This window comes from Delphinus delphis, chromosome 13, assembly GCF_949987515.2.
Source record: "Delphinus delphis chromosome 13, mDelDel1.2, whole genome shotgun sequence".
Lineage (NCBI taxonomy): Eukaryota > Metazoa > Chordata > Mammalia > Artiodactyla > Delphinidae > Delphinus > Delphinus delphis.
In genome coordinates this window covers 6,340,928-6,368,669 of record NC_082695.1, presented here as the reverse complement: position 1 = coordinate 6,368,669, position 27,742 = coordinate 6,340,928, and the positions used below count along the sequence as shown (strand labels likewise).

The following is a 27,742-nucleotide window of genomic DNA, read 5'->3' as shown; positions in this document are numbered from 1 at the left end:
TCCAGTGTCTGTAGGCTCGCTCTTGCATTAACTCCAGGTTGATTGAATTAACTGCAGGTTGGAGCAACTCTGGCTTTTAACATGAACACGCTTTCCTACTTTTTCGTGATCCTTTGCGTGGAATGAAGGCGGCGGAAGGACTTAAGGCCCGTGGGCTGGGCTGAGATGCGGCCGCTGGGTTTGATGGTGGGCGCTCTCTGCTGCTGGCCCAATCACGGTGCGCCGCTCCGCCAGACCGGCGGCCGATTGGTGGTTGCCATAGCTCCGGGTGTTCGCTTGACAAGATGGCGGAGCGTTAGACGGGGTCGCGTCTTGGCGTCCCCGCGCTTCCAGGCTTCTAAGCCGGGCGCGGTCCTGCCGTGCAGGCCCAGCGAGACCCCAGGCATGCGTTTGCCGCCGCCGGTCCCTCTGCTCTTGAGGCTCCTTCTTCTGCAGAGCGTCTTGAGGCCTCTGTGGGGGGACCTGGGTGCGTAAGGCGGGGCAAGGGCCTGCAGGACCGGGACTGAGGAAGGGGACGAGGCTTTTGAGGCCAAATTTGGGACTCCTCCGGGAGCTGCGGAAGACCCCGCCAAAGGAAGCCACCACCCAGCGTAGTCAGGGGCTCTGCAACTATTAACTCCATTTTGTCCCTTTCTTCCCGCTAGTTTTCATGCCTCCTGTCATCCGCATGTCCGGCCCTGCAGTCAGCGCGTCCCTGGTTGGAGGCACCGAGGATGTGACCGTGTCCCTGACCCAGCTGCGGGGCGAGATGGGTAAAGAGCCCGGCCCTTCCTGTGGGGAGGGAGGAGGTTGGGTCAGGTCCAGGCCGCCCAAGAAGTTTGGCCAGGTGGCATCCCCTGGGTCCCTTGCCGCTGTCCACTTCAAAGTCGGGATGGGCGGCTGCTGTGGAGCAGAGGACCGAAGGACAGGTTCAGTAAAAGAAAGCTTGAAATCTCACTAGTTAGCCTTCGCTGAGCTATCCGCTGTACTTAAATGCATCACCTCATTTTCCTAAATACCTTTTAATCTGTTTAACAAATGAAGACACTGAAGTTCAGAGAGGTGGTCACTTGTTCAAAGTCACACAGCTTGTAAAGGGTCCAATCCTAGGCTTGGAAAGGGATTCCTGACTCAAGAGTGCACCCTGTTAGTGTCTGGGCAATAGTGCCTTGCATTCTGATCTTCTCTCCCGTAGGTTTCTTGCCAGTTCCCACCTGCGGAGTGCTGAGCAATGAGACCGGAGACTGGAGTTTGACTGTCAGCCCCACTGTGGTAAGGCCAGAGGTGAAAACCTTTTGGGTAGCATTTGCGGAGGCCCACATCTAGTGTTCCTGCAGTGTTGTTCTCTCTCTCTCTTCTTTTTTTATTCTTTTTTTTTTTTTTTGGCTGCAACGAGCAGCTTGCGGGATCTTAGTTCCCTTACCAGGGATTGATTGAACCTGGGACCATGGCAGTGAAAGCCTAACCACTGGAGCGCCAGGGAACTCCCCCTGCAGTGTTCTCTCTCTTTCTCTCTTTTTTTAAGAACACACATTTATTTATTTATCTATCTATCTATCTGTCTGTCTGTCTGTCTTTGGCTGCGTTGGGTCTTCGTTGCTGCGCGCTGGGTTTCTCTAGCTGCAGCGAGCTGGGGCTACTCTTCGTTGTGGTGCGCGGGCTTCAGTAGTTGTGGCACGCGGGCTCAGTAGTTGTGGCTCACGGGCTTAGTTTCTGCGTGGCATGTGGGATCTTCCCAGCCCAGGGATCAAACCCATGTCCCCTGCATTGGCAGGTGGATTCTTAACCCCTGCGCCACCAGGGAAGCCCTGCAGTGTTCTCTTAATCGAACAAGATAGAGCTTTCTTGGGACTTCCCTGGCGGTCCAGTGGTTAAGACTCCCGTGCTTCCACTACAGGGGGCACGGGTTAGATCCCTTGTCCAGGAACTAAGATCCCACATCCCACACATCGCAAACAAGCAAACAGAAAGCTTTCTGAGCGCTTGGAACCACCATGAAACTGTGGACTATCAGATCTCATAGACGTCCATCCAACCCAGAGGTTCTTAGGGGTCCTTGGATGAGTTTCAAGAAGCCTGTGAACCCTCTGAAACTGTGTGTAAAATTATGCATGTGTGCATTTTTTCTGGTGAGAGCGTTACCAGCTTCTGTCAGATTATCAAATGGATTTGTGACTCAAAAGAGCTTCATAAACCACTGATCTCACCCAACTCTTGAGCTTATGTGTAAGGACACTCAAGCCTGGAGAAATGAAATATTTTCCATTTAATGAATGTTTTATTGAGTGCCCGGTATGTGCATAGCATCAACTCCGGAGATAAAGGATGAGAAAGACAAACTTTGCTTGCACCCCAGGAACCGGGACCTGTTTTCGTGGACTTTTTTGTGTGTATTTAATCTTCTGCTGGTAGGATGATAAAGGTGCTAGACAAACTGAGTTACCTTATCAGACCTGTGTTCAGCTTTCTCTAAGCAGCCACAACTTGCTTGCTTTTATGTTCAGTTGAGTATTAGGAATCAGGGCTTGCATATTGCTGTAGGTGTACAGGGTAGAATTGAGCAGAGTGATGTCTTTCTTATGTACAGTTCTTTTGTAAAATGAACGGAGGCTGATTGCGCTTTCCATTATGTGTTCTTATAGATGCCATTTTGAGTCACTATAAAAAGTACAGCAATATTTTCCTTTCAGAATTCTTTGGAAGTGACTGTGAAGTTGAAGAGGGATCTGCCATCATGTTTGTCTAATGAGACAGATCCGTTCCCGGAGGCCCCGTGTATTGTCCAAACTCTTCTGGTTTCAGCCTCTCGTCATTCATCCTGTTTAGCACATCTACTCGTTCAAGTGGAAATTTATGCCAACTCCTCTGTGGCCCAAAATGCATCAGGCAAGTAAAGTCTCTGACTGTCAAAACGTTTACTGCAAACATATTTTTTTTCTGGCCGTGCCACGCAGCATGTGGGATCTTAGTTTCCCAACCAGGGATGGAACCCGTGCCCCTGCAGTGGAAGCTCAGAGTCCCAACCACTGGACCACCAGGGAAGTCCCTGCAAACATTGTTTGATTGTGTGTGCCATGCAATTTGTGTGCTTCAATCATGAGTGTGTCTTGCTTTCCTAAACTTATTTTCATTTTGTTTAATTTTCTTATTTTAAAAGTTTCCACTTTGTATTATTTTAGTTAAGATTTATTGTATCTTGGGAATTCCCTGGTGGTCCAGTGGTTAGGGCTCAGCACTTTCACTGCCACAGGCCCGGGTTCAATCCCTGGTCAGGGAACTAAGATCCCACAAGCCGAGGCGCAGCCAAAGAGAAATAAAAAAATAAAAAAGATGTATTGTATTTTGATCTACTGTTTGAATCTTTGTAAGCCATTTTAAATCCTTTTTGGGAGAAAGTAAAGTTTTTTTTCCTTGTATTGATTCCTGTGACTCCATCTCAAAACAAAACAGAAGGAAGGGAGAGACTGATGAATGAGTTTATAGAAAAACAGCAGATTTTCAGTGAATGCTTTTGACAGCCAGCTGCCTTTCCCAGAGGCAGCTTGCTTAATTATGCTCATAGGAGCACATTTTCCTCTCTTTAAGAACAAACACAATAATAATGTACAATTTGCTGTTCTATACCTTTAAAAAGTAGTATAAGTTAGAAAATTTTTCATAGGAATGCAAGTAAGTTCTCCTCATTCTTTTTCTATTCTTTTTAATATAATTCTTATATTCTTTTTAATAGCTGCATAGCATTCCCTTGTGTGGATACACCATTGTTTATTTGGTGAATAACCATTGTTTATTTAATTAAAAGTTTTCCAGCTTTGGATACTGTTAACTCGTGCTACAGCAAATATCATTGTGCACATACATCTCTGGACATGAGAAAATGATTTTGTGTTGCTCTCCCTTTCACATCACGGCAGTGTCCTAAGGACAAAAGATGTGCTGATGCTGAAGGGTCCACTTCGATAGGTGCCACCACCATGTCCCCTGTTGCCTGTGACAAATGCTAGCACCTCTTACCTTTATGGTCACCCGGGATGAAGGGAGAAGTGTTCCTCTTTAGTAGCAAAGGTCTGCCACTTTGAGACTCCCACAGTGCCATTTCGCACATCACATCCTGTAACTGTGGTCCTCCTTGTGGTTTTGGAAGTTTAGAAGGATTAGATAAGTTACGGTAATGACATTCAGTGGGCTACTCTGCCCTCAGTGTATTTGCTTGGAAAGCTCTCCAAGCTATATTGCTAGTGCAAAAAGCAGGTGCAGATGGGTGCATATAGCATGGAATAAGAATATGTATATTCATATTTGCATAAAGAAATTGTGGAGGGGGACTTCCCTGGCAGTCCAGTGGTTAGGACTCAGTGCTTCCACTGCAGGGGGCTCACCCATCCTTGATTGGGGAACTAAGATCCCACAAGCTGTGCGGTGCAGCCAAAAAAACACAAAAAACAAAAAAACCCAAAACTGACAGGAGGGCTTAATGGTAGCTGTATCACGCAAGGCAGTGACTTTTTTTCTTTTAAAAAATATACTTGACTATATTTAGGTAATATTTCGGAATGTCTTTGTACAAATAGCCAAACTTAGGAAAATTAGAGTATCTGTATATTGGTAATTATGAGATGTCCACTCTGACCCACGAAGGTATGAAAAATTTTGTACCCAGTCAGACAAGAATTCAGAACAAGAAAAAGGGTGGAAGGACAGCCAGGAGGTAAGTGGTATGCCTGGTAAAAAGGAAAGTAGCAAACAACGTGGGAGACATATAGATAGATATACAAACATCTGTCTCTTTATCACATAGCAAAACCCTATTCTAAAATGCCTTGCTTATGTCACACGGGTTTGATTAAACTGAGGGTCAGACCCTTACCCTTGTGACACGGTCTGTTACTCGGACCTTCTTATTCCTTATAGCATAGAATGTATAATAGTTGTTCTTTAGATGCTTCAGCTGTTGTGTCATTGAAGTTGACTGTTACATAGAGTTTAAACAAATAATCGCTACATAGTTTTCCAACTATGAGTCTCTGGATTCCCAGTTAGGAGGCTGAAATGTAATATAATGTGTTCCTTTTCCAATCAATGTGAAGATTACTGATTTCCCCCACACGTGAACTAGAATCAGGATGTGAAAATTTGGATTCACAGTGTGGTGGGACTTGAGGTTGAGCGTGTAGCATAAATAAATGTGATCTTGTGGTCAGATGACTTCCTGATAAGCTGTCTGAAATGTCATCATGGCTTCAGTTTTATCTGCTGAAAGGGGTAATGAATTTGAAGGAGTAAATGCTTAAAATCAGTCTGTGTTATGAAAGGGATCGTTCAGTGTACTGAAAAATAAAAGCAGTGCATTACATTTATCTTAACTCGTAAATTTTAGTCACTTGGTTATTTTCAAGTTCAGCTGTGACTTCTTTTTAATTCGTATAACTAGCGTATTTTCTTCTATTTGGGTTTTTGTTGGAGGAGTAGATACAAGCCTCGGTTGTGCTCTATGCATAGCTCATTTCAGGGATTCTTTAATGTGGAATATTGGTAATGGTGGTTGGTAAAACAACGATTCAGCTTTCTTTGAATGTCAAAACTGTGGCAGTGTTTTGTCAGTGTTTCACTGCTGAACTTCTCTGTTGTTTGTACTTTTCAGAGAACGTGACTGTTATTCCTAACCAGGTGTATCAGCCCCTCGGTCCTTGCCCTTGTAATTTAACAGCCGGGGCCTGTGACGTTCGCTGCTGCTGTGACCAGGTATGGTCTTTCTGATTATTGGGCACGAAAGCTGTGGTACCAGCTGGCATGTGAAGAGCACCAACAGTTCCCCATCAACAGCTTTTTAAAACCTTTTTAAAATACAAAACGAATGGGGACTTCCCTGGCGGTCCAGTGGTTAAGACTTTGCCTTCCAATTGCAGTGGGTACGGGTTCGATTCCTGTTTGGGGAGCTAAGATCCCACATGCCTTTTGGCCAGGAAACCAAAATATAAAAACAAAAGCAATATTGTAACAAATTCAATAAAGACTTTAAAAATGGTCCACATCAAAAAAAACAAAAAAAAACTGAGATAGTATTTTGTGTTGCACATAGTTTTCAAATTGAGTATTTTCTTTTTTTTCTTTTTTTTTGGCTGCATCGGGTTTTTAGTTGGGGCACACGGGCTCTCTCGTTGAGGCGCATGGGCTCAGTAGTTGTGGTGCATGGGCTTAGTTGCCTCACAGCATGTGGGATCTTAGTTCCTTGACTATGGATCAAACCCACGTCCCTTGCGTTGCAGGATGGATTCTTTACCACTGGACCACCAGGGAAGTCCTGAAATTGAGTATTTCCTTATCCAGCCTGTTCAGCCTAGTTTATGGATGAAAAAAATATATCTCTTTGGATAAAGTCCTGATTGTGATGATACTGGGAGGATGGTTTTAATGTCTTATTTAGAAGCCTTTAAGAAAATATAAAAAGGAAAGAAAATATATTTTTTCAATGATTTTTAGTAAATTTATAGGGTTGTACAACTGTCATGACAATCGAATTTTAGAACATTTCCATCTCCCTCAAAAAAGAAACCTCATGTCCATTTGCAATCACTCCCATTCCTGTCCCTCATCCCCAGGCCACTTTTTTTTTTTTTTTTTTCAGTTTTCACTAGAAATTAAGTTTGTTTAGTTATTTATTGTGGTATAGTTGATTTACAATATTATGTAAGTTTCAGGTGTACAACATAATGATTCACAATTTTTTTAAAAAATTAATTTATTTTTGGCTGAGTTGGGTCTTCGTTGCTGCGCGCGGGCTTTTCTCTAGTTGCGGTGAGCGGGGGCTACTCTTCGTTGTGGTGTGCGGGCTTCTCATTGCAGTGGCTTCTCTTGTTGTGGAGCATGGGCTCTAGGCATGCGGGCTTCAGTAGTTGTGGTACGCGGCTTCAGTAGTTGCGGCTCGCGGGCTCTAGAGCACAGGCTCAGTAGTTGTGGCTCACGTGCTTAGTTGCTCTGCAGCATGTGGGATCTTCCCGGGCCAGGGCTCGAACCTGTGTCCCCTGCGTTGGCAGGCGGATTCTTAACCACTGCGCCACCAGAGAAGCCCTGATTCACAATTTTTAAAGGTTATACTCCATTTATAGTTATTATAAAATATTGGCTATATTCCCTGTGCTGTATAATATATCCTTGTAGCTTATTTATTTTATGCATAGTAGTTTGTGCCTCTTCATCCTCTACCCCTGTCTTGCCCCTCCCCACTTCCCTCTCCCCACTGGTAGCCACTAGTTAGTTCTCTGCATCTGTGAGTCTGCTTCTTTTTTGTTATATTCACTAGTTTGTTTTCCCAGGCCCCTGTTAATCTACTTTCTGTCTCTGTGGGTTTGCCTCTTCTGGACATTGCATATAAATGGAATCCTACAGTCTGTCTGTCTGGAGGACTTGTGTCTGGCTTCTTTCACTTAGCGTCATGCTTTCAAGGGTCACCCGTGTTGCGGCATGCGTCAGTGCTTCATTCCTTTTTATGGCTGAATCATATTCCATTGAATGGATATATCCCATAGGGCTTAACCCATTTATCAGGTGGTGGACATTGGATTGTTTTCACTTTTTGGCTGTTATGAATAATACTTCTCTGAGTATCTGTATACAAGTTTTTGTTTGGATGTGTGTTCCCATTTCTCTTGGTTATGTTACCTAGGAGTGGAATTGCTTTGTCATATGGTAACTGCATGTTTAACCTTTTGAGGAACTGATTTTCAAAGCGGCTACATCATTTCACATTCCCATCAGCAGTGTATAAGTATTGCAATTTTCCATATTGTCACCAACAGCTGTTAGAATAATCTTGATTATAGCCATCCTCGAGTGTGTGAAGTGGTATTTCATTGTGATTTTGGTTTGTATTTCTCTAGTGGCAAATGGTTTTGAACATCTTTTCATGGCTGTTTGTATATCTTCTCTGAAGAAATGTCTGTTGAGACCCTTTGCCCACTTTTCAATTGGATTGTCTTTTTGTTGTTAAATTATAAGAGTTCACTATACATTCTGGCTACTAGTCCCTTATCCGATATATGATTTGCAAAAAGCTTCCTCTTGTGTAGGTTGTCCACTTTCTTGTTGGTGTCCTTTGAAGCCCAGAAGTTTTTTAATTTGATGAAGTCCAGTTTATCATATTTTTCTTCCAGTTTTATTTAGATAGAATTGACCTCCAGCACTGTACAAGTTTAAGGTGTACAGCATAATGATTTGGCTTATATACATCATGAAGTGATTATCATAATAAGTTTGATGAACATCCATCATCTCCTATAGATACAAAATTAAAGAAATAGAAAAAAGATTTTCCTTGTGATGAGAACTCTTAGGATTTGCTGTCTTAACAACGTTCATGTGTAACCCACAGCATGTTAACTATATTTCTCACGTTGTAGTTACATCCTTAATACTTACTTATCTTATAACTGGAAGTTTGTGCCTTTTGACCACCTTCATCCAGTTCCTTCTCTCTCCACCCCACTTTTTTTTGTTGTTGTTGTTGCTTGTGCTTTTGGTGTCATATCTAAGAAACCATTGGCCAATCCCAGGTCAAATACATATTTTTGATCCTTATTTTAGATTGAAGGGGAGTAAGAGATGCAAAAGAGGCACATGTACGAGGACCCAAGTCACTCCCACTTTTGGATGAGTGCAGTTATTTATGTCATGGTTGGTTTTACAAAGCGGAAAAGGAAAGCTTAGGGTCTATATTGGAGCACTCATACTAGCAATTGTATTTATAATAACAGTCATGTTTAATTTTAAAAATACAGCACATCATAAATCTGTTCAGGTATCAACAGAACTGTCAAATGTATTCTCTCCCTCTTTCTTTCAGAGTGCATCACTGTGTCCTATTTCTAATTTCCTTCATGTTTGTTATATATGGTGTATATGTATACTTATAGCACCAGCCACTGGAATCGTTTAGGATTCTGGGTCAGTGACATCTTCAGACAGCTTCAACTTACCTACCACTTTAGACATGATCAATTTTTAATTTGAATTGCCCTTGTTTAAAACAATCAGATCATTTACTTTTCTACCTTCAGTAAACAAGGGATTTAGAACGTATTTAACTTTTAGCTCTCTCAGTCCTTTGAGAAACAAGGAAGAATACAGATGAGTAAATGAAAGCGTGAATAAAGTGACTTCTTGACATTAATTGGGTCGTGATATCACAATAGTGAGAGCTTCAAGGATTCTTATGGAATGTGGACTGTCTGCCCTAACTCTAAATGTCCTTAGGTTTCTCTGGGCTAGGGATTTGAATGGTGATGACAACTGAAAATTCTCCATTTGTTGTCTATTCCATATTATCTTTTCTTTTTCCCATCTTGTTTTTTTTTTGTGTGTGGTATATCTTAGGTCCCCAGTTAAGATGTGATTTCCTTGAAGGTTTGAAGTTCCTGACTTGGAGGCTTGTAGGGCGCTGACTAAAATTTTAGCATGATTTTACTTTCTGTAAAAAGCACAAAGCACCCTTAGCCTGGATGCAGGCTGTGTTTGTTTCTGCTTCCTTGGGGGGGTCCTGCTGGCCTCAAGCCGTGTGTTCATCACACTGGCCAGGAGATCCTGATGGCGGGCACAGGGGAAACTTTCCTCTTTTCGCTTCTCCTTTACATCTTCTTTCCAGGAATGCTCATCAGATCTAACAGCGCTGTTCAGGGAGTCCTGTTTCCCTGGCGTTTTTGGAGGAGACGTTAATCCTCCCTTTGATCAGCTCTGCTCTGTTCAGACGGCACGTGGAATCCCCGACTGGTTTCCGTTCCTGTGTGTGCAGCTCACCAACTCGCCTTTCCTCGGGTACTTCTATCACGGTTCCGTGTAAGTGTCCAAGGGGCTGCCCAGGAGAGGGCCGTGCGCCCAGGTGACCCTAGAATATGGGCCACATCCTTCTCGGGACCTCTCCAGAGGCTCCATGCTTCAATTCCTCCATTCTAGATTCAATTCTAGATTTCAGTTAGTAAGTTTATATTGTGTTAAGTATTTGAAAGAATTGGAAAAGAAATTGAGTCACTGAATCAATTGAATCACCGAAAAGAAATTGATTGATACCACAGATAGTCAATAGTGATTCTCTGGGTTGGGGGAAAGAGTGGTGGGCTCATGGGGGACTTTAACTTTCTGTCTTTTACATTTCTGTCTTGTTGAAATTTTACAACAACTTTATTATTATTATTGAAGTAAAATTCATGGAACATAAAATTAACCATTAACTACTTTAAAGTGTACAATTCAGTGGCATTTAGTACAAATATTATTTTTATAATTAAAAAAACAGAGAAAAAATTTAAAAGAATTGTTTTTAGCACATTAGTGATGGTTTCTCTCATTGATTTGCAGTTCCTCTGGACAACACGCTCCCTTTGACATGTATTTGCATACTGATCTAAAAGACTTATCAGACTTTGGTTACAAACAAGGAGATCCAGTTATGACTGTAGATAAGGCATATTTTACTATTCCGCAGGTAATCATTTCAATTTTAATATGCTAGAGGCTTTTCTCATTTTCCCCTTCCTCTTGTTAATTTAACTCATATTACTCTAAAAAAAAAATTGCTTCCTAAGTTACTTATTTTTCTCCTATGGATTTTTCAGGCACTCAAATATTTAAGGCCTCTGGATTTTATTTTTCCTTTTAATAGTCACTCTTTTTAAAAAAAATTTTTAATTAATTAATTTATTTTTGGCTGTGTTGGGTCTTCGTTGCTGCGTGCGGGCTTTCTCTAGTTACGGCGAGTGGGGGCTACTCTTCGTTGCGGTGCATGGGCTTCTCATTGTGGTGGCTTCTCTTGTTGCGGAGCACGGGCTCTAGGCACGCGGGCTTCAGTAGTAGTGGCTCGTGGGCTCTAGAGTGCAGGCTCAGTAGTTGTGGTGCAGGGGCTTAGTTGCTCCGCGGCATGGGGGATCTTCCTGGACCAGGGCTCGAACCTGTGTCCCCTGCACTGGCAGGCGGATTCTTAACCACTGCGCCCCCAGTAGTCACTCTTAAATTAATCTGTCTTTGCTAAATCTCAGAGTGAACTTACTAAATAAAGCCAAAAGACTTTCTAGAAATTTCCATGGAAGTAACTGTCATTTTTCACTTCTATTAATTTAATAGCCAATTTCTAGTAAGCTATAAATATTTAAAAAATTTTATTTATTTATTTATTTATTTATTTTTTGCGGTACACGGGCCTCTCACTGTTGTGGCCTCTCCCGTTGCGGAGCACAGGCTCCAGACGCACAGGCTCAGCGGCCATGTTTCACGGGCCCAGCCGCTCCACGGCATGTGGAATCTTCCCAGACCGGGGCACGAACCCGTGTCCCCTATATCGGCAGGCGGACTCTAAACCACTGCGCCACCAGGGAAGCCCAATTTATTTATTTATGTTTTATTGAAATATATTTGGCTTCCAATGTTGTAAGCCAAATATTTAATGTAATATTAAATATATTAAATATTAAAATTTAAATATATTTTTATATTAAATATTAATATAATATTTAATATAATATTAAAGAATTTTGAAAAATATTTTAAGACTGTAGAGTTTTATGTGAAATCTTTATTTTTTTTTAAGTTCAAAATTAGGAGAAAATATTTTTGGGAAGAAAACATGGGAGGCTAAACCATTTTTCTTTACTATCCACAGGAATCTATTTTTATTTATTTATTTATTTGTTTTAAAATGTATTTATTTATTTTTGGCTGTATTGGGTCTTTGTTGCTGCATCTGGGCCTTTTCTAGTTGTGGTGAATGGGGCTTCTCTCGTTGCGGTGCGCAGGCTTCTCATTGCGGTTGCTTCTCTTGTTGTGGAGCACAGGCTCTAGGCACGCGGGCTTCCGTAGTTGTGGCACGTGGGCTTCAGTAGTTGTGGCTCACGGGCCCTAGAGCGCAGGCTCAGTAGTTATGGCGCACGGGCTTAGTTGCTCTGCGGCATGTGGGAGTTTCCCGGACCAGAGCTTGAACTTGTGTCCCCTGCATTGGCTGGCGGATTCGTAACCACTGCACCACCAGGAAGTCCCCATTTTTATTTATTTATTTTTTTGGCCTTGCCGCTCGGCTTGTGGGATCTTAGTTCCCCGACTAGGGATTGAACCCAGGCCCTCAACAGTGAAAGCGCAGAGTCCTAAACCACTGGACCGTAAGGGAATTCCCAGAATCCATTTTTACAGTTTTAACAAAAATCTGGTTGTAATGAGGGAGGGAACATGAAACTGAGTATAATCATGTTTCTGCACAGTAAATGATGCACAGCAGGGAATTTTATTTAGCGACTGTCCTTACTGTGACCCCTCAGCCAGTGGCTTCCAGACTTCGAGTAGCAAGTCAGCTGGACATTTTACTGAAGTTGGTCAGTCAGTCAGTGTCCTGGCCTTTGCTGAAGCTAACCCAGCAGTAGGAGCAGGCTGCAAAAAGAGTACTTTTACAAAACACTGATCTCTTTTTTATGATTAGAAGGGAGGTCGTGAATCTCTCGGGATTTCCCCTGGCCCTCAGGTATCCCTGGCTGGGCAGTGCATGCAGAATGCCCCGGTGGCCTTCCTTCAGAATTTCGATGTTCAGTGCGTTACTAGCCTGGAGGTGTACCCAGAACGAGACAGAATCACCAACGTGAAGGTAAAGAATGGTACTATGGGAGGTAAGTGACGTTCGTTCAGAATAAGAGCATGGACCTGAGTGTTGAGATAAATTCTGATCTCACTTCTACTGGATCAACTTAGAATAATATTTCACCTGCCAACTGAGGAAGGTGTTTTCTTTGGAAAAAGTTCAGTTCCATAAGACAGCATATTGCATATCTGTTCTTTTTTTTAAAAAATCGAGCTAAAATTCTCATAACACAGAATTAACCATTTTAATGTGTACAGTTCAGTGGCGTTTAGTACACGCACAGTGTTGTGCAGCCATCGCCTCTACCTAGTTCCGAAACATTCTCATCACCCCCGATGGAGACCCTGCACCCATTTAACAGTTCTCCCGCTTCTCCCTCCACACTGAGCCCTGGCAGCCACTCTGTGGATTTGCCTGTTCTGGACGCTTCACATAAATGGACTCATACAGTACGTGGCCTTTTGTGACTGGCTTCTTTCACTCAGCATCATGGTTTTGAGATTCATCTGCACTGTAGCATGGATCAAAGCCTCATTCCTTTTTTTTAAAAAAAAATTATTTATTTTTTTATACAGCAGGTTCTTATTAGTCATCAGTTGTATACACATCAGTGTATACAGGTCAATCCCAATCGCCCACTTCAGCACACCACCATCCCCACCGCCCCCCCGCAGCTTTCCCCCCCTTGGTGTCCATATGTTTGTTCTCTACATCTGCGTCTCAACTTCTGCCCTGCAGACTGGTTCATCTGTACCATTTTTCTAAAAACCTCATCCCCTTATGTAGCCAAATGGTGTTACATCATATGGATATACTACACTTTGTTACCATTTATTAGTTGATGGACATTTGGGTTGTTTCCAGCTATTGGTTATTGTGAATAATGCTGCTGTGAACACTTGTGTTCAAGTGTCTGTGCGGACATACATTCTCACTTGCCTCGGGTAGATACCTAGCTGCGGAATTGCTGAGTCACAGGGTAATTTAACTTTCTGAGGAGCTGCCAAGCTGGTTTCTACAGTGACTGTACCATTTTACGTTCCAGACCAGCAGCGTGCTGCATATTGGTTCTTATGCAAGAGTGACTCTCCAGATTATTTTCACTGACTTTTGAGATTCTCCTTCTCAGTTCGAATTAGATGCCAAGAATGGTGGGATTCCCATTTGATGGCGTTTGGGGAGTTGGGGGGAGCTGAGTAGTTGGCATACTGGGCGGGCACAGTTACTGTATTTGCTTGGCAAGCTTTCATTTTCATAGATAAATGTGATCATGTTAGGTCATGTACTCCTGTGGAAGTTCATTTATGTATCTTTTCAGGCATAGTTACACCAAAAGTAATCTATGAGGAAGCAACTGACCTAGACAGATTCATCACCAATACAGGTATTTTAATGTTACACTTTTATATCATTTCTATGGGAATACATGTCATTTCTTGCAAGTAATATGTAGTCCCAGGGTAAAGTACACTTTTAGTGAGAATTTTAGGAGGTTCACAGCCGTTAGAAAGATATCCCGCTACCATTTTGCTCGTTCCTTGTTCCGTCTTGCCTTTTTGGAGTAACATCTGTGACCTGAGCCAGACCCTTCACAGTCCTCGATGACGTGGGTTCCACGGTCCCTCCTCATTCTCAGGGCCTGCGGGCCTTTTCTTAGATGTTTTTCAGAGAGTTAGAGAGTACTTTAGGGACTTCCCTGGTGGTGCAGTGGTTGAGAATCCGCCTGCCAATGCAGCGGACATGGGTTCGATCCCTGGTCCGGGAAGATCCCACATGCCGCGGAGCAACTAAGCTCGTGTGCCACAACTACTGAGCCTGTGCTCTAGAGCCCGTGAGCCACAACTACTGAGCCTGCATGCCGCAACTACTGAAGCCCGTGCGCCTAGAGCCCGTGCTCCACAATGAGAAAAGCCACTGCAATGAGAAGCCCGCGCACCACAACGAAGAGTAGCCCCCGCTCACCGCAACTAGAGAAAGCCCGCACGCAGCAACGAAGACCCAACACAGCCAAAAATAAATAAATAAATAAATAAAATAAATTTAAAAAAATAAAAAAAAGAGTTCTTTAGGACCTAGCATTTTCACTTCTCGCTTGCTCTTCTTTTTCTGATCATTAAACTTTGCATTTGTGAGGCAGCCAAATAAGGTATGTAGAGTTTGACCGATATTTCCAGGACTTTTGTTTTTAATGAAGGATACTACTAGTGGTTCTTTTCAACGTGCTGTAATTCTAGAACTTATTCTTTACTTCATCGGATATTAGTACAATATATTAGTGAACTAAACAGCAGGCCCCTGCTCTTAAAAAGCTGACATTCTGTAATCTTTCATTTAACAAACATTCTTCCAAGCATGTGCTCTGCATCAAGCTATGAGCCGGGGACCAGGGATGCTGAAATGAAAAGGACAGAGCTCACTCAGCATATGAGGATGGTGTAGAGAAGGTGGCTAACGCTGACTTGGGCAGAGGAATGGGGAAGGCTTCTGGAGGAAGTCATGACCCTGCTGTGTAAGGGAACTGGGTAGGCAGGGCAGGGGTGGGGTGTGGGGGGAAGGCCGCCCAGGCAGAGAAAACCACCAACTTGAGCCCAAAGAAGGTCTTTAATTTTTTTTTTTTTTTAGGTCTTTAATTTATGAAAGTATTCTATTCTTGTTTTTTTTTTTTTTTTCTTTTTTTGCAGAAACACTTTTAAGTACTGGATCAGCCCCCAGGAATGTGAATGTGGAAGAACATTATATTTTCAGATGGAATAATAATACAATCAGTGAAATAAATGTCAAAATCATTAGGGCAAAAATTAATGCCCACCAGAAAGGTAACTTGGTGGAGGGCAGCAAGAATGCTTTCAGTTTAAAATATTTTCTTCATGATTTTCATAATTATAACAGATTAATTCAGACCTGTTTTTCTTATTTGTATTTATGATTTAATCAGAAAACAGTATTTTTTTTTTTTTGCATGTCAAAATGCAATTATAAGGTAAAGAAAACACTATGGGGGATAATTTCTTTTCCTAGTGATGTGGTGACATATTTTTATTTTGTTTTATTTCTAGGGATCATGACACAGAGATTTACAGTGAAATTTTTAAGCTATAACAGTGGTAATGAAAAGGAATTGTCTGGAAATCCAGGTGAGATAGTATATGTCAGTCACTGATCTTACAAACATATTTTAGTTCAACACTCCTGTGCTATAACGATGATCATAAATAGCTCCAACTTCAGTTTGTGACTCTGTTTTTTCTTTTGTGATACTGTATTCTTTTCCTGATAACAGCTTAATGTTTTACATAAAGTGTATATTGTAACAAGTTGTTGTAAACCTAAAACATCCTTTCTCTTTAGCTACCGGTCTTTTTTTTTTTTTTAATTGATGTATAGTTACAATGTTGTGTTAGTTTCTGGTGCACAGCAAAGTGGCCCAGTTACACACATTTATATATACTCCCCCTCATATTCTTTTCCATTACGGTCTGTCACAAGGCACGGAATATAGTTCCCTGTGCTACACAGTAGGTCCCTGTTCTTTATCTATTATATATATAAGAGTTTGTATCTGCTAATCTCAAACTCCTAATTTATCCCTCCCTCCCCCTCTCTTTTTTTTTTGGCTGTGCTGTGCGGCCTGTGGGATCTTAGTTGCCCCACCAGGGGTCGAACCCACACCCTCAGCAGTGAAAGCACGGAGTCCTAACCACTGGATCTCCAGGGAACTCTCGTCTTTTGAAAAAGAAAATAAGGCATTTAAAGCGTTGGTAAGGGGGACTTCCCCGGTGGTCCAGTGGTTAGGACTCCACACTCACTGCCAGGGCCCAGATTTGATCCCTGGTTGGGGAACTAAGATCCCGCAAGCCGCACAGCATGGCCAAAAAATAAAAAATAAAGTGTTGGTAAAATTAATTTTTAAAGAAATAAGCTGCAGATGATGGGTTCCTAACCTGGAATCTGTGGAGAGACTTCCCGGGGACTGTGAACTCCCGGTCACGTTGCGCATTTTGTATTTATGTGCAGATATATCACCACCCGCTTTGTCATGTATTTGTTTATTTCTTTTGTTCACTGCTGCCTTCTCAGGGCCTAAACCAGTATGTGCACTGCACTGTTCAGTACTCTAGCCACTAGCCCCATGTAGCTGCTGGGCACCTGAAATGTGGCCAGTGTCATATGTGGAAATAATAATATTTTGTATATATTGGGTGGAATAAAATACATTATTCAAATTAATTTCACCTATTTCTTTTTTTTTTAATTAATTATTTTTGGCTGCGTTGGGTCTTCAATGCTGTGCACGGGCTTTCTCTAGTTGTGGCAAGTGGGGGCTACTCTTTGTTGTGATGCGCGGGCTTCTCGTTGCGGTAGCTTCTCTTGCTGTGGAGCACACGCTCTCGGCGCGTGGGCTTCAGTAGTTGTGGCTCACAGGCTCTAGAGCGCAGGCTCAGTAGCTGTGGTGCACGGGCTTAGTTGCTCCGCGGCATGTGGGATCTTCCCGGACCAGGGCTCGAACCCGTGTCCCCTGCATTGGCAGGCAGATTTTTAACCACTGCACCACCAGGGAAGTCCCTAATTTCACCTATTTCTTTTTCTCTTTTTTAATGGGGATACTGGAAAAAAATTTAATTTCTAAAAAATTCTAAAGATACATATTATTTTAAAATCAAATATGAGGTTTGCTTTATATTTCTATGGGACAACTGTGGCTTAGACCATAATAGGTGTTCAGTAAATACTTGTTGGATAAACCTGTCATTGTTTCTTAAAAAAATTTCTCCGTCCTTTTGCTATCCTTTTTTTACTTTTAAATAAGTTTTTATTTTGCATGATCTTCAATACTTATATATACTGATTTAATCATACACGACCCATTATATATATATATATATTTTTTTTCTTTTAAATAGGATTTTAATGTACTTATTAATGTGGAGCTTGGGGTTTACTGTTGGCTTTAAAAGTGGGCTCCTGGAATTTAAGGTTTTTCATTTCACTGAGTTAATTTGACAAGATTTCTGAGACGCACCATCAGAATATGTGAAAAATGTTGACACTGTCATCAAAAACGAATAAATTAAGAGCCAGAACTGATCAGGCAGCGAAACAGCTTGAATAGATACAGCCACTGTCTCTAGCGCTTTCTGAGGCAGGACGGGGTTTTCAGAGGACTATGTGACATGGGCCCTGTCCTCAAGGAATTCACTCTCTCATTTGGAATGACAGCACCAAGTTACAGGAAACAACAGTGAACAATCCAAGATAATTAATAAACGGGTGAGGGACTTAGGGACAGTTACTCCAGGATTCAGAGGAGTAGAATGTTGACCGCTCTCCCAGACTTTGCATCACTAAGGAGCAGTGTTGAGTGTCCAGCGCTTGCCAGGTTCTGTTCTCGGTGCTGGAGGAAAAGCAGTGAGCGAGTCAGAGCCCTGCCCCTGGCGGGTTTCCTCGCTGGGCTGCAAAGAGGAGATTGCGCCTCGAGAAGCAGATAATTGGAAAGGGTGCTGGGAACAGGAATAACCTGGCGGAAGCCAAGGACGAAGACGTGAGTGTGATGTGTATGCGGGCAGGGTTGGACCTGTGGCCAGAGGGGAGGCCTCTGGTTCAGGAACGGTGGGGCGTAGTGCTGGAAACACAAACACCATGCATGAACCTCATTTGCATCCCAGTTTGTAAAAACAGCGCTAAAACACATTTTTGGAGGGAATCTAAGAGGAAATATGAGTATGAACTGGATATGATATGATTATAAGGGATTATTATTAATTTTCTTAGGAGAAATATTGGCATCATGGTGATATAGGGGAATGTTTTTTGTTTGTTTGTTTTTCTTTTTGGCTGCACCCCTTGGCCTGTGGAATCTTAGTTCTCCAACCAGGGATTGAACCTGAGACCACGGCAGTGAAGGTGTGGAGTCCTAACCACTCGACCGCCAGGGAATTCCCTGTAGGGGAATGTTCTTAATTTGGGGAGATGTGTGATGGAGGTTTTAGGGGTGAGGTGTCATGATGTCTACAACTTATTTTCACATGGTCCTGCCCCTCCCCTCCAATGTATATGTGCTTTTATAATAGATAAGACATATATGGCTAAATATTAACAGTTGTTGATTTTAGGTGTTGGCTGTATTGAATGAGGCTCACTTTCAAGTTTTCTGTACTTGTGAACTTTTTCGTATTAAAAAGGTGGAGGGACTTCCCTGGTGGTGCAGTGGTTAAGAATCCGCTTGCCAATGCAGGGGACATGGGTTTGATCCCTGGTCTGGGAAGATCTCACATGCCACAGAGCAGCTAAGCCTGTGCACCACAACTACTGAGCCCACGTGCCACAACTACTGGAGCCCGCGCGCTTAGAGCTCGTGCGCCGCAGCAAGAGAAGCCACCGCAATGAGAAGCCCGCGCACCACAACGAAGAGTAGCCCCCGCTCACCGCAACTAGAGAAAGCCCACTCGCAGCAGTGAAGACCCAACGCAGCCAAAAATAAATAAGAAAAGAAAAGCACTTGATGACATTAAAATTAAATAAACAAAAAAAAGGTGGAAACAATAAACTGGATTACTAGGAGATGGATGGGAATAGGATTTAAATCAGATCTTGGGGTTGAATTGGTTTACCGGCAAATCATTCCCTAAGAAGGTAACTTTGGTTTAAGTTTCCCTTACGAGCCCCTGTGATAAGTGGTATTAATCACTCAGCAAGTATGCATGAACCGGCCTGCCCAGCAGCTAATTGTTCTCCAGGGTGAGAGATCCAAGACCAACTCCTGCCTGCTTTTCACTTTTCAGATTTTTACTTTAAAAATGTGTTCCAAAAAATCACATGGACATCTTTGTTTCAGAATCTGATTCAGTGACACCTGAATCACTTTGCTGTACACCTGAAACTAACACAACATTATAATCAACGATACTTCAATAAAAAACAAAATAAAACCAAAAACAAATGAAGGTGACGTCCCTTTTCTCGAGGGTATTCTGAAAAAGCTTTGCCTGCATATTTCCTTTTACTGTGGATTCCTCCTTTCCGTTATTTGATGAGCTAGCACCTGTTGCATTAAAATAACTTTAGAGGGAAAGATGCTCACTCTCCTGCATTGTGTTTGTCTAGGTTACCAACTTGGCAAGCCTGTTCGAGCTCTAAACACCAACAGGATGAATAATGTCACGACTTTACACCTTTGGCAATCCGGTAATCTGGTTTGGTAATATGATTAGCTCTCTGGTGAACTAGAATTGGAAATATTACCATATTTTGAATCCGATTAAGGAACCAATTACTTTAAAGCCGAGTTTGTTTATTTAGCTTGTGTGTGTGTGGGGTTTTCCATCCTTCTGCAGCTTTCTTTTCTTTCTTTCTTTCTTTCTTTTTTTTTTTTTTGTAAAAAATGTTCACATTGTTTGCACTCGAAGTGCTGGTTTTTAGTAATAGAGATTTAAATATGAAAGTGGCTGGAGAGTCCATTGTCTTTGTAGTTATTGATTAGCCCAAGATGGTGCTAATCGGAGACATGAGAATAGTTTTATTCCAAACTGTGGAAAATCTTTGCAACAGTGGTAATTACCCACATCTGCCAGAAGGCATTAAATTTCAGGTTCAGAATAAACCCTTAATCCCTGTCCAGGTATTTTGATACAGAAAGAGCCTTTTGTTCAGCTTTCAAAGGATTAGAGTAACAATGACCTCAGTTCTCGGAAATTGGAAGCTTTATTTCTTTTCTTTTTTTAAATTAATTAATTTATTTTTGGTTGTATTGGGTCTTCGTTGCTGCGTGTGGGGTTTTCTCTAGTTGCAGCAAGCAGGGGCTACTGTTCGTTGCGGTGCCCGGGCTTCTCATTGTGGTGGCTTCTCTTGTTGCGGAGCACGGGCTCTAGGCACACGGGCTTAAGTAGTTGTGGCCTGAGAACTCAGTAATTGTGGCTCGCGGGCTCTAGAGCGCAGGCTCGGTAGTTGTGGTGCACGGGATTAGTTGCTCTGTGGCATGTGAGGTATTCGCGGACCAGGGCTCGAACCCGTGTCCCCTGCATTGGCAGGCGGATTCTTAACCACTGTGCCACCAGGGAAGTCCCTGGAAACTTTATTTATGCATTTTGTTCTCTCTCTGTTTTGTAAGAAAAACTTTAATGTAAATATTTTACTTACTTTTATTTTGCAAAAGTAGGATAATCTTTTTATTTTATAGCTGGAAGGGGTTTGTGTACATCAGCAACTTTCAAACCCATTTTATTTGGAGAAAATGCACTGTCTGGGTGCCTTTTAGAAGTTGGAATTAATGAAAACTGTACTCAGCTCAGGTGAGTGTGTCACTGATGAATTTATCTACATTTTGAGTGGTTTGCTTAAATTTAATTCACATGAATACTAACAACAACATGAATGTGAAAAATTTCAGTCTGAATAAAAACATATAAAAGTGATAGTAAATAATACAAACTTCCAATACAATTTAGAGTTGATTCAAACATCAATATAAGTGAAAATAGACATTCTTGGGACTAAAGCTATTTCATCCATATTTATGCAGATTTCTCTGGGAAGTTTGTTCACATCATTGGAAACCCATGAAATAGAAGGAGGGCTGGAGCCAAGTATAGTCAGTGATTAACATTTAAAGAATTCTTAAGCTGTGTAACATGATGTATAAAGTATTTTCCACTTAATTATCTGGGTGGCATTTAGAAAATTGATGGATATGCATATGCATTTTTTTAAAATTAAGGTAAAATTCATACAACATAATCATTTTAAAGTGAACAGTTCAGTGGCATTTAGTACATTCATAGTGTTGTGCAACCACCACCTCTATTTAGTTCCGGAACACTTCCGTCTCTGCAAAATGAAACCTGTACCTTTTAGTAGTCACTCCCGATTCCTCCCTCCCCTCAGCTCTGGCAACAGGCAATCTGCATTCTGTCTCTATGGATTTACCTACTCTGAATATTTCATGTAAATGGAATCATACACTATGTGACTTTTTACGTCTGGCTTCTCTCACTTAGCATCCTGTTTTTGAGGTTCATGCGTGTTGTAGCGTACGTCAGGACGTCGTTCTGTTTCATGGCTGAATTCTATTCCATTGTATGGATACACTACATTTTGTTTATCCGTTCGTTAGTTGATGGATATTTGGGGTATTGCCACCTTTTGGCTGTCGTGAATAGTGCTTTGAACATTCATGTATCAGTTTTTGTTTGAATACCTGTTTTCAGTGCTTTTGGGCATATATGCAGGAATGGAATGGCTGGATCATATGGTAATTCCATGTTTAATTTTTTTGAGGAACCGCCATATTGTTTTCCACAGTGGTTGTACCATTTTACAGTCTCACCAACAACGTAAAAGGGTTCCAATTTCTCCACATCCCCGCCAACACTTGTTTTTTTTTGGCCATGCCACTCGGCATGTGGCATCTTAGTTCCCCAACCAGGGATCGAACCCGTGCCCCCTGCAGTGGAAGCATGGAGCCCTAACCACTGGACTGCCAGGGAAGGCCCCCTCGCCAACACTCGTTATCTTCCATTTTTTGAATAATAGCCATCCTAGCAGGTGTGAAGTGGTATCTCCTATCCCAAGTGGTGCAGTTCTTTGGGGAGCAGGGAAAAGGTGGGGGGACGTTGTGAAGGGAAGAAAAACTGGGTATACGTCACCCACGGCGGCTCCTGGTTGCAGGGTGCGGGGCAGTCAGAGCCTCTCCCTTGTGGTTTGTAAGATTTGTACCCTCCAGTGACGTTACTGGAACAGAGAGGTGCCAAGTTCCAATTCTTAACCCTCACCTAATTTTATAGCTCAAAATTCTAACTAAATATTTAGGTTCCTTTTACTATTGGGTCACTGTGTCCCATGAATTTATCCTGGTAACTTGATATGTGATCTACCCACCTCCCAAGTTTTGCGATGCTCAAAGGAACCTGTAAACCACATGATACCAACATAAGTTACTAACATTTTAAGGCCAAAGTGAAAGATTGTTTCTATATGTCCTCCCCTTGCTGTGTAAGTTCATCCCAGGAAGGCCTCGGAAAGAGGCAAGACTCCCTGCCAGATCCCCTGGCAGCTTTTTGTTTAGACACCCAGCAAGCACAGCCTGGACACTCTTTTTTTGTTATTTTTTAACATCTTTATTGGAGTATAATTGCTTTACAATGGTGTGATACAGCTAGTTCCTGCTGTATCACAAAGTGAATCAGCTATACACATACATTTATCCCCATATCTCCTCCCTCTTGCATCTCCCTCCCACCCTCCCTATCCCACCCCTCTAGGTGGACACAAAGCACCGAGCTGATCTCCCTGTGCTATGCGGCTGCTTCCCACTAGCTATCTGTTTTATTGGTTGTATATATAAGTCCATGCCACTCTCTCACTTCGCTGGACACTCTTTGTAAGGACTTCAGGACGAGACCTGCTGGCCATGCGCTGAGAAATGTCTTCCTCTCTTGTAGGGAGAATGCTGTTGAACTACTTGATTCGTTAATACAAGTGACTCATGTTGCAATGAGAGGCAACTCCAATTACAACAATCTTAGTGATGGCTGGCTTGAAATAATACGTAAGTGAAAGCTGCACACGTGTAAAATGTGTACCTTTGTTGCTATGATTACATAGCGTCAGGTGTAGTGTTACAGCCTGACCTGACAGGTTGTCTTTCTTTACTGTGGCCCAACGGACATTTGTTTAGAGGTTAGCTTTCCGGGCAGGAGGCTTTTCATGTCTTTTACCTCTTATTCATGATGGCTTTTTTTTTTTTTAAAGAGGATACCAACAGTAAGTTCAAATTGCCCAGTTGTTTTACAAGCTAACGGTCTTTGGAAAAGGAAGTCTTAATGAAGTTTGAGGATTTTCAGTGCGTGTCAGTTTGCATTCCTTTTTTTTTTTTTTTTTTTTTTTTTTTGTGGTACGCGGGCCTCTCACTATTGTGGCCTCTCCCGTTGCGGAGCACAGGCTCTGGACGCGCAGGCTCAGCGGCCATGGCTCACGGGCCCAGCTGCTCCGCGGCATGTGGGATCTTCCCGGACCGGGGCACGAACCCGTGTCCCCTGCATCGGCAGGCGGACTCTCAACCACTGCGCCACCAGGGAAGCCCCCTTGTTTTTGTTTTTTTTGTGGTCTGCAGGCCTCTCCCCTGCCCCGTGGGGTGGCCACGGATCACGTAATATGTCTGTGTGCTTGAGGTGCCCCGGCCACTCTCTGACTCAGGCAGGGAGTCCTGCTGGCCACGATTTGCCAGCACAGTCTGCGCTCAAGTCACTAGGCGCAGAGTTAGGTCCTTGTTTGGAAACAGAACCCAGAGGTCTGGGCTTGTCAACCCCTTGTGAACCTCTAGGCCAGCTAGGTGGGCCGTGGAGTGCCTGAGGGATGGCGGGAAGGGGTCAGTAAAGCATCTAAGAAGTAAAAAGCATGGGAAATTTCAAGACAGAGAACCGGAGTTGGTGAGGTGGGAAATCAGAGGTGATGGTGTTTTGTTGCCTTCAAGGTGGAAGCTGTTAGCTTCTATTTCGTATCTAAGATTAAAATCAATCCTGATCCTGGTTGATAGAAGAGAAATGATGTTGAACACATATATCAAGGAGGAGGAAACTGGAAACAGTGTTGCCAACCTTCCAAATCCCTGAAGGAACAAAGAAATCCCCTCCAGAGTCTCATAGGACTTGCCATCCACATCCTGTAACTGACCTTGCTGTTTTTTCCCCCATAAGGGCCAGTTTTCAAGATGAATGAAAATTAATCTCTTACTCAGTTTTATTCTCTTCCATTTGTACTACTGCTGTGGCAACACATCAGGAAATTGCTTTTGAACTATTTAATCCGTAGTAACTAAAGTTGTTAGTATGGACTTTAAATGTCTTATACAGCTTTTACTAGAATAGTGACTGCATGGGATAAGTCTCATGGCATTTTACTGCAAGTATATGGTATTTCTGTTAAAACTCTGGGTGGATTTCAATGAGGAGCTTGGGAACTGAATCATGATTTAGGGTTTTATTATGTGGGTCAGGGATTTTAAAGTTCCAGTGATTGACCTAGCATCCAAGGGAACATTTTGAACACGAGGGTAACACAGTTAGAGACGTGTAACTAGAGCCTGTTAGAGATTAAAGCCTCATTCGTTGGGATTCCTGTCTGATAATATTTCCCATTTTGGGAGTATCACAGCATTGTAGGAAAACTGTTATTAAATAATTCTTTCCAATATGCACAACTTACCATTCCTCCAGGTGCAGATGCCCCCGATGCAGGTGCAGACCCACCTGTCAGCAACGCGAGCGGCATCTGCCTGGGTGTTCCCGCTCAGCTGAATGTCCGCATCCTCTTCTCGGATGCTGGCGCCGTAGAAGGGATGACTCAGCAGGAGATACTTGGCATAGAAACAAGGTATGATCATATCGGGGATAAGTGGGGTTTAGAGACAGGAAAGTTGAGGCCGCTCCGAAGAATAGGGGAATGCTAATTTAGAATCTGACTGGTTTATTTACAAATTGCAATGATTAGCAAATGATTACATGTATAAATGGAATATGGGTAAACTGTGTTTGTAATGGAAACTCATTCTCACTCACAAGTATCCGTAAAGCTACGTATAAGGGAGTCTGCCAGGTATTTCAGGGAGTACAAAGATGAGTAAGGGGCTGCTTAGTGCTCGCCATATTTTGAAATTCACGAATACCATTGGCATTACTGATCAGGGAATAGTGCCCAGGGGTTAGAGATCTTGGTGGCAGATGGGTGGGTTCAAATCATGGCTATTCCAGTGTGAGCTGTGTGACCTTGGGCAGTTACTCCACCTCTTCTGAACTGCAGTTTCCTCATCTGTAAAATGGTGATGGACCTTTACACGTCAGACCTCTATCACCTTTAAGTGACAGGGTCCCAGCTGACACTGACGTAAGCAAAAGTTGGGTTTATTGGTTCAAGTTATGAAAAGTCCATACACCGTGTGTTCATGGTTCATGGTTCCCATGTGGTCAAGGGTCTTTCCCCCTTTATCTCTGGGTTCCTCTTTTCTTTAGGTGGGCTTCATTCTCGGGGGGGGGTGGTTTCCTCAAGAGCTGGCAAAGATGAACACCAGCAAATCCAGGCTTATGTCAATTTAGCAAGTCCAGGGAATTCCCTAGAGATTCAGTGGTTGGGGGGGGGAAAAAAAAAGCTCTTCCAGTTTAGCAAGTCCAATGGATGGACTTTCTCAAAAATGTTCTGGGAAGACTTTTATTGGTCCAGTTTCAGTCATGTGCTCCTTTCTGAACCAATTACTATGGCCAGGGGCATAGCTCTGATTGGCCAGGCGCAGGTTATGGGCACATCCCGAGGTTCAGGTGGGTCCCTTCTTGTCCACTCAACTGAGAGTGGGGAGGGGTAGTTCTGCCAGGGAAAACTGGGGTGCAATTACTAGAAGAAAGGCAAAGGCATGCTGGGTAGGCAGAAATAACATGGAAAGCCTTTAAAAATCATTAGCTGCTACTGTTGTTATTATTGTTGTTATTACTATTATTATAATATTGTTTGAGACAAACAAGTGGTAAAACAAATGAATTTTAAAAGCACCAGTATGAAATGAGTTGAAGGGGGAGGAGAGATGAAACAGAATTGGCAAAATGCTGGCAGCTGTTGCAGCCTGTGATAGGGCCATGAGGGTTCATTATACAACTGTCTCTGCTTGTCTGTGCGTTTGAAAATTTATATAATACAAAGGGGAAAATATAGCACCAGCAGAATATGGGAAACTTCTTTAGGAGACTCTCAGCTCATATTCTTGTTGTCAGTTACCTGAAGTTCTTTTTCTTTTTTAAATCTTTATTGAATTTGTTACAGTATTGCTTCTGTTTTATGTTTTGGTTTTTTGGCTGCAAGGCAAGTGGGATCTTAGCTTCCCGACCAGGGATGGAACCCGCACCCCCTGTATTGGAAGGCAAAGTCTTAACCACTGGACCACCAGGGAAGTCCCCCGATGTTCTTAACAGACCGGAAACGAGCGGTGGATTTGTTGTCTGCTTAACCTTTCCCTCCCAGGTTCTCCTCGGTGAGCTGGCAGTTCCAGTGTGGGCTGACTTGTGAGGATGAGGTCAGCCTTTTCCCCATCAGTGCATCTGTCCAGTTTATTAAGATACCTGCAGAGTTACCCCGTCCACTTACAAGGTAATACAGTTGCTGACCTAAGTGACATTAGTAAGAAGCAGAAAAATATATGTTCCAAAGTAAGAAGTTTATTTCTTTAATTAGGTTTTGATGCTTCTCATCAAAGGCATGTGCTTTGCTGTAGCTACTGTAACTTCCTAAAATGTTTTGTAGATTCCAGATCAATTTTACAGAGTACAACTGTAACAGAAATGAGGTTTGTTGGCCGCAACTTCTATATCCGCTGACCCAGTATTACCAAGGTAAGGTAAAGCACATTTCTGAAATGGTTATCATTACGTTGTGTCAATTAAAAAACTTTTAAAAAAGTGTAAATGTCACAGAAAACATAAAACATATAGCAGAGCTTTAAAAAGAAAACATTTACTGATCATGTTGCCACTTAGAAAGGATCACTATTTATCCTTTGGCTTATTTCTACCTAAATAATTACCCAAAAAGTTAAGAAACAGGAACGTTGCTTAATTTGATTCATTGCCTTGCAGGGGAGCCTTATTCTCAGTGTGTTGCCAAGAGCTTACTGTTGGCATCCTTCATCACATTGGCGGTGTTCCTCAGTAACCCCTGGACTGGAATATGAAAGCGTGGAATTCAGCTACCGTCTGACCTCTTACAGATCATCAGCTTCTACTTCAGGGGTTTGTTGTCCTCCCGTGCGCCTCTCTATAAAATCTTAATAAATGAAATGTTTTATTTTTACAGAAGATTTTGTTAGGTGCTCTGCAAATTTACTTCACATACACAGCTAGCCAGACGTTCAAAGCAATGCAGAACGGGCGTCCTCACCGCTATACCAGACTGAGCAAAATGCAGGAGAGGGTCAACCATGTCAATAAATGTTATTAGGAACTTTAGTTTTTTCACAAATGATGAAAGTCATAGGAGTTTTGGTCCAAATGTTATTTGCACCATAGAGAGTCAGTCTTTTAATTTTTAATATATTTATGTTGATCCGGTTAGTTCCCACTGTTCCAAAGACAGGATTAAGAATGCATTAAAGCCTTTAAAAGTGTATATTAGTGCAAAAGTCTAAGA

At 42.4% G+C, this 27,742-nt stretch overlaps 1 protein-coding gene across 1 annotated transcript; it reads left to right on the top strand.

The window, feature by feature from the left end:
* Positions 1–165: 165 nt before the first annotated feature.
* Positions 166–27,742, top strand: TCTN2 (tectonic family member 2). Its single transcript, XM_060029339.1, has 18 exons — positions 166–466; positions 645–752; positions 1,175–1,251; positions 2,670–2,865; positions 5,621–5,721; positions 9,617–9,807; positions 10,327–10,453; positions 12,473–12,614; positions 13,905–13,970; positions 15,268–15,402; positions 15,643–15,720; positions 19,688–19,768; positions 20,760–20,871; positions 23,020–23,126; positions 24,793–24,949; positions 26,582–26,707; positions 26,861–26,949; positions 27,193–27,742. The coding sequence occupies exons 1-18, from the start codon at positions 166–168 to the stop codon at positions 27,285–27,287; spliced, it is 2,289 nt and encodes a 762-aa protein (XP_059885322.1). The 3' UTR covers positions 27,288–27,742.

What these genes read in the sequence shown, in the direction of transcription:
- TCTN2 (XM_060029339.1), top strand. Translation starts at nt 166, where the DNA reads ATGCGGCCGCTGGGTTTGATGGTGGGCGCTCTCTGCTGCTGGCCCAAT. An exon ending in TGTGGCCCAAAATGCATCAG is followed by an intron (nt 2,866 to 5,620) that starts GCAAGTAAAGTC and finishes TGTACTTTTCAG; the next exon opens with AGAACGTGACTGTTATTCCT. An exon ending in AATTAATGCCCACCAGAAAG is followed by an intron (nt 15,403 to 15,642) that starts GTAACTTGGTGG and finishes TTTTATTTCTAG; the next exon opens with GGATCATGACACAGAGATTT.